The sequence below is a fragment of the Ostrea edulis genome, chromosome 2 (assembly GCF_947568905.1).
Source record: "Ostrea edulis chromosome 2, xbOstEdul1.1, whole genome shotgun sequence".
Classification (NCBI taxonomy): Eukaryota; Metazoa; Mollusca; class Bivalvia; order Ostreida; family Ostreidae; genus Ostrea; species Ostrea edulis.
In genome coordinates, this window is record NC_079165.1 from 55,302,553 (window position 1) to 55,315,504 (window position 12,952).

The 12,952-nt window shown below is 36.8% G+C and overlaps 1 protein-coding gene across 1 annotated transcript in view; it reads right to left on the reverse strand.

The window, feature by feature from the left end:
• Positions 1-1,466: 1,466 nt before the first annotated feature.
• LOC125682179 (uncharacterized) overlaps positions 1,467-12,952 on the reverse strand; it is a 90,748-nt gene continuing 79,262 nt past the window's right edge. Inside the window, 5 exon segments of the mRNA XM_048922597.2 lie at positions 1,467-1,825; positions 4,320-4,478; positions 4,695-4,787; positions 5,010-5,150; positions 6,941-7,146. Of these exon segments, the coding sequence (XP_048778554.2) occupies positions 1,682-1,825; positions 4,320-4,478; positions 4,695-4,787; positions 5,010-5,150; positions 6,941-7,146 (743 nt within the window). The 3' untranslated portion in view covers positions 1,467-1,681.

Here is a 12,952-nt window from a genome sequence, read left to right on the forward strand (position 1 = left end):
AATAATTCTAAACATTCAGATTACAAAAGGGAAAAAATAAATAAACTTACTGAGACTAAAGTGAACTTTACCATTTTCCCAAAACATGTGTTTAATCATTTTTGTTACGTAGTTCTTTGTTATTTTAGACCTTTTATATAGATTGGTTGTATATTTAACGTCCCTCGAGAGAATGTTTCACCCAATATGTATGGAGACGTCACCATTGCCTATGATTGGCGCTTGTGGCCTTTTAGCAGGGAGGGATATTTATCGTGCCATACCTGCTGCGACACGGGACCTCAGTTTTTTCGGTCTCATTCGAAGGACCACCCCATTTAGTCGCCTCATGCGAAAAGCAAGGGGTACTGAGGACCTTTTCTAACCCGGATCCCCACGGAACGCCTTTTATATAGAAGGGAGTTCACTTGTATCTAAAAAGCTCCATTAAGTTGACAATTACTGTCCATCATTTTTAGCTCACCTGAGCTGAAAGCTCAAGCGAGATTTCCGATCGCCTGTTGTCCGTCGTCTGTCTGTAAACATTTTCGATTTCTTCTCTAGAACCACTGGGTCAATTTCAACCAAACTTGGCCAAAAGCATCCTTGGGTGAAGGGCTTTCAAGTTTGTTCAAATGAAGGGTCATGCCCCCTTAAAAGGGGAGATAATCGCAAAAATAGGGTGGGGTCATTTAAAAATCTCAAGAACCATTGGACCAGAAGAGACGAAATTTACATGAAAGCTTCCATTTCAACAACCCTTGAATTTTCGGAATGCTGACTTTAAACGAGACTGTTGAAACCCCTGTAACATCAACTTGTTTGTCAGTAGTCTGTCACGATTTAAAAACTGACCATACGCAGAAGAAGCTCTTGCGTATCGAATCAGTTGAGATATAAATACCATATGCAAGTCCTAATGACTGCTCAATAGATATGAATATTTCCTTTTTCCATTTTTGTTGAAAAATTAACTGTCTATGATGTCAAAAAGTCTAGTTTTAATTTATCGTGAGGAATAGTCGTGTAAAGTGTTGAAAAGTCATACTTTTAAATGTTGATTAAAGAAAATAAATACGTCATTGTATCTACATGAAAATAAGGTCTCACTAAAAGTGATCTACTGTATATACCTCTGCTGAGATCTGACTTAATGTCCTACACTAAAGTGGCAATGTATGTGATTATGCTAATAAAGCCAGAGGATAAGTTCTTCTTTGTAACATGTTATTGGAATGATTATTGTCTTGCAGTCAGGTGAAGCTGAGCGTGTCTTTACAAATCAACAAACATTTTCTAGCACTGCTGAACCTTCATGTCTTCTTCAGTAAAAGACATGAAGATCTAAACTGCAGTTTTCTTTTACATGGTGATGATCTAGCTCTTTGTTCTAAACAATGGTTTATTCCGGTATGAATGTACATTATACGTTTGTAAAAAGTTTACCGGTACTGGCTTACAAATATGTATGAAGAAATAAAACCAAGTTCTGTTTCTTTCCTTGTTTTATTGAACATCTTACCAATGTAGATATATACTAATTTTACAGTAAAGTATACACAAGGAACAGAATTGACATCTGACAATGAAAATTAATATTTCATATTTGCACATTCATCATGAAAAATGTTTTTTCTTCTCTGTAACTTAATAGACAAATATACAAGAGTCTTTTTTTTCAACTAGAAAAATATCTGTGCTTTCAAACTGGTGCTTCTCTTGGTTCTATTAGGATTTCATTCACACCCACATACTCTGGTTGAGAGGTGGCATAGACCACAGCATTGGCTATATCGGAAGGCTCCAGAATCTTGTGGTTACTGCTTCCATCATAGGCATCTTTTGCCTGAAATACAAACTTTATTCACAAAGCAGTTTCTGGATAATTCCAAGTAGTTTCTGTATTATGTAAAATGATACGTGCATCACGTGACGCCATGAGGAGGTGAAGATAACGAACATTGATCAATCTCCTAACTCATATCACCTTTCGTTGGCCGGAGATATTTAAGAATGTTGCACTGAAAGGGGGGGGGGGGTAAAAATCCTTTAAAAGATATGAACCTCTGTATCAATACACACTCTGTATCAAGGAAAAGCATGTTTGATATCCTACAGAATGAGCATCGGGATCTATCCTCTAGTGCAGAGGTCACTCCGACAAAAAGTATGCGCGAAAGATTTTTTTTTTTTTGGCTTTAGGATGTATTTTTTTTCACATTCCGTCCTTCCCTTTCTTTCGTCACCATTTTCTCTTCTTTTGACTACTTTTCCCTACGAATACTGGAGTTGTAGCGTAACAGAATATACAGGGGTGACCGGAGCTTGCTGGGTTGTGTAAGTACATGTATGTAAATTCGGGAAAATGCTTTCATGAAACCCCACTGCTTGTGACATATTTAAGGATCTATAAAATTGGACACAATAAAATCAGACCATTGTAATTTAAACAACCAATAGGATGCAACTTTCCCTTCCAAACTATTCCAAATATGTTATGATATCTTTCCCTGGGGCCCAGTGCAGGGGGTCACAATTTCTGTTTTTGGACATTACGCATTTTTACGCTATCGCTGTGAAAAAGGATAAAGAATACAAATTAAGAGTAGGGGAAACACGGACCCCTGGACATACCAGAAGTGGGATCAGGTGCCTAGGAGAAATAAGCATCCCCTGTAAACCAGTCACATCCGCCGTGACCCCTATATCTTCATCAGGTAAACGGAGTAAAAGTCAAAGTAATAGTCAAAATCAGAATGCAAAGAACGGCCTCAATTGGTATGAAACATGTCAGACAATATTTTGCCCAATGACAAGGTTGCATTTGTAAATTAGATCATTATAGCGACCATAAAATTTGCGATACTGTTGAAACCCCTTGAACATCAACGTACTATAGTATTTGTCAGGAGCCTCATACCTCAATTTAAAAACTTACCATACGCATAACAAGCTCAAGATTGCGTATCGAATCAGTTGAGAGACATAAATACTAGATGCATGTGATATTGGATTATTGCTACATAGATATGGGAAGATGAACAGACTGACTGATGGTTAATTGTCTTCAATCAAAATTGTTCCCAGTTTGAGCCTTGAAGCAAAAGAAATCTGGTTCTTGCCCCAACTCTCTGTGTAATGAAAGCAGAAACATTTCTGACCAATGATGATGGTTATTCAGCCCCAGAGTTCCAAGCTGCAGACTGCACAAAAACCAGGAGACATAAGACAAAACACTGGTCAAGTACCTTTTCAAGAGACATGTATATAGCAACGTATCTAACATTTTAGCCCCAAACAACTTCTTAGCCCCAAACGACTTAGCAGCTTTATACTCATTTGCTAAAACCATTTTTCCCACACAAACAAGAGGCCCACAGGCCCTATCAGTCACCTGAATACTAGTTTTATCACTAGTCCAAAGGGTAATGCAATCTAGAAAAAAAATTCCTGTTCTGAATATATAAGCTAAATTCTAATATTCAGCAACAGTATAAAACAAGATGTTTTCTTAAAACTTCAATGCCCTCAAAAGTGCATAAACTGATGAAAGGCTTTACATTATATAAGACATGTATCAACATTAAACGATATGACTAATTTGGACCCATATCCTATGGTCAAAACCCTGGGGTTGCGAAATTCACCATTTTTCTACATCCTTTTCTGCTATTCCTAAATATGCATATCAATTTTATACGATGTCAGCAAATTCAAAGACGTCCTTCAAATCATTGAATTAATTTTGGCACCACCCTGAAACCAAGACCCTACCCCTGGGATCATCAAATTTACAATTTTGGTAAAGGAATACCTGCTCTTTATAGACATCCATTTAGTTTCAATTTAATATCAATAACACTAAAGAAGATGGTATGTAAGTGTTTTACACATAAACACTATATACTGAGTTTGGCCCCACCCTGGGATCAGAACTCCCACCCCTGGGATCATGAAATTTACAATTTTGGTAGAGGCCTTCCCGCTCTACATCACTATGCATTTAGGTTTTCTTATACATGTGCGGTTGTAGCGAGAAGATTTTTGAAAATTTGTCAATTTTGGGCAGTTTTTGCCCCATCCCTCAGGCCCCAGGGGTGCAGAAGTCCTGAAATTTATAATTTATGTCCCCCTTGTCCCAAAGATGCTTCATACCAAATTTGAAAAGAATTGGAATAGTAGATATCAAGAAGAAGATAAAAATGTTCAATTGTTAATGCACGACGACGGACGACAACGTGGTCGACAAATTGCAATAGGTCACCTGAGTTTACTCAAGTGACCTAAAAAAAATTAGCGTAGAATACAAATAATGCGGGTCATTAGTTTAATGTACTTACCTCCTTGTCAGTTGTATGAGAAAACAATTCAGTTTGAACATCCCCTGGTTGTACACAAGTGACCCGGATGCCACTCCCACACACTTCCTGGCGCAATGCCTGAGACAGCCCTTCTACATAAAACTTAGTTCCAGAGTACACAGCAAGTCCTGGGAACCCCTAAAAAGAGTTTTCAAATGCCTCTCTTTAATTGATCTCAATATGCAATCAGTCACCTACCATCGGTTAATGTAAACCGAAAATGAAGGTTATATTTCACAGTACTAATGTCCGTTCAGAAGTTTTCCTTAGTCACTTCAGACATTAACATTTCTAAAGAAACAAATCTTAAAGTATATATGTATATTTTACATGATCTTTTCCAACATACAATACCTTTCTGCCTGCATCTGAGGAGAGATTAACTATGTGGCCTGATTTCCTCTTAAGCATCCCATCCAGCACTCCCCCAATACAATTTGTTAATCCCTACAACACACACAATTTTAAAAAAAATGGAATTGCCACAAGATCTTTTCAATAACCATTAAAAGAAATAAAGTTTGCAAATGTGATATTACATGACTGTTACGTAAGGGACACACATTTTATGACTTTGAAGCAAACATACTGCCAACACTTCAAAAACATCGAACTCCACAGTTCACACACTGATTCAGGAAGCAGACTATACTACTGTAACAGTGGCACCTTGCAATTGATGTCAATCTGTGCCTCCCACTGGTCTTCATTCAAGTTCTTCATCATAGTGTAGTACATGATGCCAGCATTGTTCACAAGAATGTCCACTGGTCCCAGCACAGACTCTGTGTGTCGAACTAGTTCTTTTACCTAAAATAGTAAGACAGGGATTTCTTAGGGTCTGTAGGGGGCTGAAATAAGGCCCTATTCCCGATGCTAAGAAGCAGGTATTTTCCCCAATTTTTGCTTTGAAATTCCCAAATAATAAAAACAAATGAAAGCAGGGTAACCTTATTGTTCATACATGTATATCTTCGTTTTGCTTCAAAATTGTTAAGTGAACCTAATGTTTTGGCTTCTGCTTATTTGAATGAGGTAAGTTTTGACTGAAAGTCGGAAGGAGTCCAATATTATACCGTTATGCACTCTGGTTTGGTTTTCTCCCTACTTCTTTGTATGGAACAATTTTCCCAATTTCAAGCAATTAATGTCGCTATTTTTCCCCAATTGGAAAGGCCCAGGCCCTTGAAATCAATACATTAAAAACCCTGTATGAAATGTATATAATGAGACCTTGACTTACTTTAAGTTTGGGATTACAGATACCTACTACATCTATATTTTAAGCAATTTTAAAAGTGCAAGGGTTTTTATTTCTATGCGTGACAGGAATCGGGATTTTTATTTTTAAAAATTCTTTATTTCATGATGATTACAAAAAAGTCCTACAACTTTTATCTATGCTTCTTGTAGACGCGAAGATGTCATTGATGTGGGAGGAAACCAGAGTACCCAGGGGAAACCCGCGTGTCTAAGTGGCTGCTGATCCTGAGGATCAAAATCAGGTTGCTGAGGTAAGATGCGAGCTGCTTAGCCACTACACATCTTTTAGAATATTGAGCCTTTTTTTGAATTTATATTTCTATGTACCGGTATATAATTATTCTATATTACCTATCAACTTTAAAATACTTGTATGGAAAACTGATATAAGAAAACTCAATAATAACTGCATACAACCTTCCTTCAAATAGTGTGTATCAGGTTGTGTGAATATGAATTGCAGTTCTCTTAAAGTTATAATAATAGCTGTTATGATTGCTTGGAATCATCTACCGGGGTATAGCAAAATGAAAGTACTTTGTAATGAAGGTTTATGAAATAATGACCTAATCATACACTTCTTAACACATAGATAAAAAATTTGAGAAATACATGTATGTAGTTACTGCATATTACTTTATAAAAAGGAGAAGTTAACGAACAGTGATCAATCTCATAACTCCAATAAAGAATATAAAATTATAAGTAGGGCAATCATGGATCACTGTACACACCAGAGATAAGCAGGAGAAAGCGTCTCCTGTCGACCAGTCACACCCGCTGTGGGCCCTATATCTTCATCAGGTAAACGGAGTTATTGGTGTCAAAATCAGTTGTGCAAAGAACAGCCTCAATTTGTATAAAACATGTGAGACAGCATTTTACCCAATGACAGGTTGTATTGGTAAATTAGATGTTATTACGACCAGTAACATCAACTTGTTTGTCAATAACCTGCCTCGATTTAAAATCTGATCATACACAGAACAAGCTCTTGTGTATCAAATCAGTTGAGATATATTAACACTGTTTGTGATAATGGAATATAACAACATAATTATGGGAAGTTGATGATGGAGAAGCTGAATTCATCCCATTTGTCATAAAGATGAGTTGTTAGTTTGCCATTAACATTGTCGGATGTTCAATACAATATCTCATTATGAAACTGATGTAGAAGACTCTGTGGTGTCTCTTATTTTTAGTTAATTGGGATATACAAAATCGAAATATGAATGAAAATGATTATTGTTAATAGATCGAATGTCGTCCATATATCTAAATGTCGAGTTGAAGGCCACTGCACATATGCATTAGCACATACAACTTTCACTGACCTCATTTCTCAGAGTGACATCTGTTTTGATACAAACTACTATCCCTCCCTCTTCTTCAATCTGCTTCTGGAGTCTCTCCAAGCGGTCAATCCTCCGTGCTGCCAAGGCAACTTTGGCCCCTTCTGTCGCCAGTCCTCTAGCAATGGCCTCTCCAATACCACTGGATGCCCCGGTGACAATGGCAACTTTACCACTCAGTTTCTTTCCTGTAATTGTGAAAATAAATAATGACATCAATTTTAAAACCTTCTGTGTGTGTGTGGGGGGGGGGGGGGGGGGGGACAAAATTGAAGATGGAACGCTTGCTCCAGAGTTACTGCTTGCACCTTTAATATTGTTTCATATGCGAGGTGAAGTCCGTAAGCTATTATAGAATCTTACTTGATTAGTAAATATCGTTAAATTAATTAAAAACCTGCTTTGGTTTTCGATAAACCACTCTGAATTACTGAGGTTCATTTTACATTTCGTCTTTGGTCAACTATTCGGCATGGCGGATTACAACTGCATTCGTAAAATCATTATCTAATTTTCACTACGGACAGGAATCTTTTATGTTACATAAGGAACATTTAATTTGGAGCTCCAAGTGACAAAACTAATGCACGCAATTATTCAAAAACTGTTCTTAAACTGTTCATTTGAATTGAAGATATCGTTCATTCAATTCAAACACGCATCTAGAAAAGTCCTCCCTCCATGAATAATTTTAATTGTGATTTCCCGCGCTTGCACGGGGTTTCATCTCTAGATTAATAATTTCATTCATGAACTCGCCATCCTTAGCGAAATATTCATGTGGGAAACGATGCCCGACTTTTCTCATCGATGCTGTGGCGTTGTTGATGGGTAAACCTCATTATAAAGCTTGAAATATGACACTGACATTTTATACGCTTCCAAGTTGATTGTTTTATCAACACTTCAAAGTATAAAAAGTTTTCTCCACTTTTACAACCCCCTACAGTTTGGGGTATGTGTAAACATAAATGAGCGAACTGCCCACATACATGTAGTATGCTGCTTCATAGTGTCAGATTTTGTGTTTATGCATGGTCATTCTACTTACTTTTTTTTAAAATACAAAATGTGCAGGTTTCACAGCGATGTCGGATATGATGTATGATGATTTATTTCCAATTAAGGATCCTTTGATGTCAATATGAGCATGTTAAAGAACACTCAATGTTTATTGATAGAATCAAAATAAAAAATATTCAAAATGACACCAGAAAAAAACCCCTCCCTAAACGATTTTGAAAAAAGAAATCTTGAATACACATGTAATGATATTAAAAGGCTGACATTTTGCAGTCAAAAGATTTATATAACCATTATTTTATTGGTAATTGCTGTGAATGATCCTTTCCTGTATGATCCGCCCCATGTGTTTCTGCAGGATGTGTGCAGAAGGATTAACTTTAAGGTGGCTCACTACATCAAGACTTATACTTTTTATGACACTACGTCACAAGATGGCGATTAAATATCTTGTGAAATATTTCGTATCGATCGATTTGTTTGTCTATCATCGTAGCTCGCTGGATAGAGTATCAGGTTAGCAACCCACATATTTTTTCATAGTTTTTGATAATCATATATTCTCCCGTTTTAATTTATGTAGTTTTTACATATCTGATCTGAGAAATTCGTATGAAGTATGATTTCACCATCGAAAGGGTGATATAAACTCTCAATTATTTCATTCGATATTTTCCCAGAATGATAAAAACTGTTTTGTTTGCAAATAAGAGATTTTTCGATAGTGAAATCATGCTTCGTACGAGCTAATATATAAAATTTTAGTAGAATGAGCCACCCTAAAACAAAAAAGTACACGCGCCAAGTAAATAAGATTAACTCTTTTATCAGATATTGGGGGTAAATAATACTACCTAATTCCGTTGTTAAAATATTTTCTTGCCGTTTGGGGGTGTTACCAGACGATTCGAGTGACCCACACTATAAATACTTGGCGCGTGTACACTATAAATACACTTAAACAAAAATAGACTCATAGTAAACAGAATAACAAGAAAATACCAAATAACCATTTAAAAAATTGTTGGTTTCAATTTTTACAGTCAAAATGTAATTAGCAATTTAAAGGGACTGGTTCACGTTTTTCGAAAGAAATATTTTTCATTTGTTATGTTAAAAATTAGAATTAAAGCTCATTTAATGTTGACAACCAAAATTTGGACCGTCTGAGTGCAAGGATAAGAGCAATATTTTGGCTTTGGTTCTGTGTTATGTAAACAAAGACTCGAGACTTTTTATGTAAACAAACTAACCAGTGAAACGTTAATTTTGTGATTTAAAGCATCTTCATATTGTACAATCACAAATTATAACTTTTAAATGACACATGTTATCTAAAGAATACTTGAGATGTGATATATAATAAACTTAGATGAATATCCATTTATTTTGAAAACCCCGTAAACAATAACACACCTCAATTTTTATTTTCAAAACAAATAATAAACTATCCATAATGAGCCTCTATCGTGATGAATAACCTCAATTTTTTTTTTAGAGAAACCTTCTAAACATATTAGACTGTAGATTTTGATTATTTAAAGTGAAGAACAAAATTTGGAAGAAAATCGTGATTCAGTCCCTTTAAGATGCCCCAAATGACTGTAATTCATAAACAATTTCACACCTAGCATTATACTGTTACTTTATAAAGCCATTAAAACTGTGTGCGACTTATTCTCTTAAGAGAAGTGGACGGGCATGGTCTGATGTGCACACGTTCACTGCTCTAGAGAATATGTGCGACTAGGCCTAGCGCTGATAATCCAAGCACACCCAAACCAAAAAACAGAAAGAAAAAACAACAACTTATCTTCAATCTAGATCCCACATTAACACAATATGCAATCCCCAGAAGTAGTTTGTTTACCTGTGACACGTGCACCACTCATTTTCTGTCTTCGTATGAAAATGAGTTATCTACCCATTATTGTTATAAGAGTTATTTCCTCTTCTATAGGAACTCCGAAGACTGATAAACAGTGGCGGATTTAGAGGGGGCGCAGCCCCCCCCCCCCCCCCCCCCCCCCCCCCCCCCCCCCCCCCCCCCCCCCCCCCCCCCTAAAATCCTCAAATTTTAGGTAAATTGCGGTATCTTCTTTCGGAAAACGTACTAAACGATAAAAGAAGCAATAATTTCTTCCACTCCCGGAGAAATAGATGACAAAATCTTTTGATTTCTTGAATTAATTTATTGGGAGAACTTAATTTTTAAAAAAAACAACCTTAAAATTTGGGTCATTTTATTAATTTCACCTTATCAAAATGATAGAAATAATACAAATGACTAAATGACTAAATAGGAGAAATATTTTAAGCCCCATAAAATCTGTAAAATCCAGGGGTTTCCGGGGGCTTCGCCCCCTGGACCCCCACCAGGGCTTCGCCCTGGACCCACTGCCTCATAAAGTGGCACCCCCCGTAACCGCAATTCCTGGATCCGCCCCTGATAAACCTAGTTTAACAAATAAACTATGTTTTTCTCATTTTTGTGAAATGGGCATAGTTTCATATTTCTTATATTTCTTAAACTAGGTCCACCAGGCGTAAACTATAGTTTACAGAGCATTTACAATTCATAAACTATATGGTTTACGACTGATATATAGTTTATCAAATGTGAAGTTATATTTAAACTGTACTGATCAAATGCGTACCCGGTTTATTATAGTTCAGAATAGTTTAGAGTTACCATCTTTATCATCTGTAAAATGTAGTTTTAACTATATAGGGGCATGGTCATGATTGGAGCTGAAAATTTTCTAATTTTATTTTCCCCTTTTTATTATTTACAATACTTATCTAAAGTATTTCTGATGGTTAACCTAAATTTGAATGTCAGTTGTTGAGTTACAAGTGAGATACAGCACTCACAATTCCTTGCTATGTGAACAATTTTAAGGCTCGTACCATAGTTTTGTTTACATATAAATTGCTCAATAGAAAATAGCATGTTTAATACAAAACGAGATCTGCCACACCCTAGAAAATATCTAATTTAACCTATGTAATTTCAGTCTGTAAACTAAAATCCATAACCATGAAACTAAATATATTAGATAAACTACATTGTATATTGAACAGTTTGTAAATCAAAGTTTTAATTGTCAAGTATGAAACAGAGATTGAAACGTAAACCATGGTTTATAAATGTAATATATAGATTATCATTGTTTTAATTAAACTATCATTAACGCTTTGAAAACTATAGCTAAAATCTGGTAAACTTAGTTTATTTTTACAAATGTGAAATTATTTATCCCATTTGAGCTTTTCTGATCACCTATTGTCTGTCGTTAGTCTGTCCGTAAACTTTTTACATTTTCATCTTCTTCTCCAGAATCACTGGGCCAGTTTCAATAAAAATTCTTAGGTGAAGGGGGTTCAAATGAAGGGCCATAGGGGAGATAATCCCAAAAATGCAAAAATAGGATGGGTAATTCAAAAATTTTCTTATCAAGAACAACTGAGCCAGAAAAGTGGAAATTTACATGAAAGCTTCCTGACATAAAGTAAATTCAAGTTTGTTAAAACCATGGCCTTAGAGGGTGGGGCCGCACTATGGGATCAAAGTTTTACATACGAATGTATAGTGAACATCTTTAAAAATCATCTCAAAAACCACTGGGCCAGGAAAGTTTACATTAAAGCTTCCTGACTTAGAGTAGATCCAAGTTTGTACAAATTATAGTCCCCGGGGGTAGGAGGAGACCAAAATAGGAAATCAAAGTTTTACATTCAGATATATTGGGAAAATATTTAACAATCTTCCCCTAAAGAAAAATGAAAATTTATGTAAAAGCTTCTTGACACTGAGTAGATTCAAGTTTGTTCAAATCATGTTCCCCGGGGGTAGGGTGGGGCCACAATAGGACATCAAAGTTATACACTCAGATATATTGGGAAGATATTTAACAATCTTCTCAAGACCCACCGGGCAAGAAAAGTAAAAATTTACATGAAAGCTTCCTGACACAGAGTAGATTCAAGTTTGTTCAAATCAAGGATGGGGCCAAAATAAGGGATCAAAGTTTTAAATTTCTTCTATAGCCTTCGACTTGCCAAAGCCATCCACAAGGCAGTGGAACTATTTGACCCATAGATGGGGCAATGTTGGTGAGAGCCAGGGCATGTCCACGCGCCGGTGGTCCTGCACTCTGCACCTCTAGGGTCCTTACTACTCCGAGATCCCCTTCATATTAGCCTTGAGTGCTAGACCCAAGTTTCCGTGTGTTGCCCCGAGGAGGCGTTTGAAGGAGTCTAAGTAATGTAGAGGTTATGCACTGGTGGGGCGAGATTTCTGCTTTCGCCACTTTCCCTTTCACCTACAAGTAGGCTAGCCAGCGGCAGTAAGGATCTATAGGCGTTTGATCTGTACCGCGCTAGACGCATATCATTACTCTGTGATAAACACCGTGTAGATGAACACGAAAGCAATTAAGGGAAAGCAATCATCTAAGGGAAGGACAACCCCAACAGAAAACCACTGGTCCTCCGAGTTCAGGGGTTATGCTTAGGGCCAGCAACCCTAACATGTTAAACAAAAGACGCTAAAGAAACCTTAACCAGAGAACAAAATGATGGAAGAAGGATTGACACCATTCAGGACACTGGAAGTATGACGGGTGAATCATCCATCCCGATAGGAGATGTCCTTCGACCGAAAACAACCCGTAGAGTGGGCTGCTGGAACGTGTGGACCCTCTGCCAAACAGGAAAAGTAGCACAAGTGGTGAGGGAAATGGAGCATTACAAGATCGAGCTCCTAGGAGTTAGTGAAGCCAGATGGACAGGTAGTGGATCAAAACAACTAGCATCAGGACATAAGATACTCTACTCTGGAAGAACCGATGACCATCATAGCAAAGGAGTAGCCATTATTACAACAAAGGAGGTCCACAGAAGTCTTTTAGAATGGAAACCTGTGAGTGAGCGAATAATAACAGCAAGGTACAACTCAGCCTTCGCCAA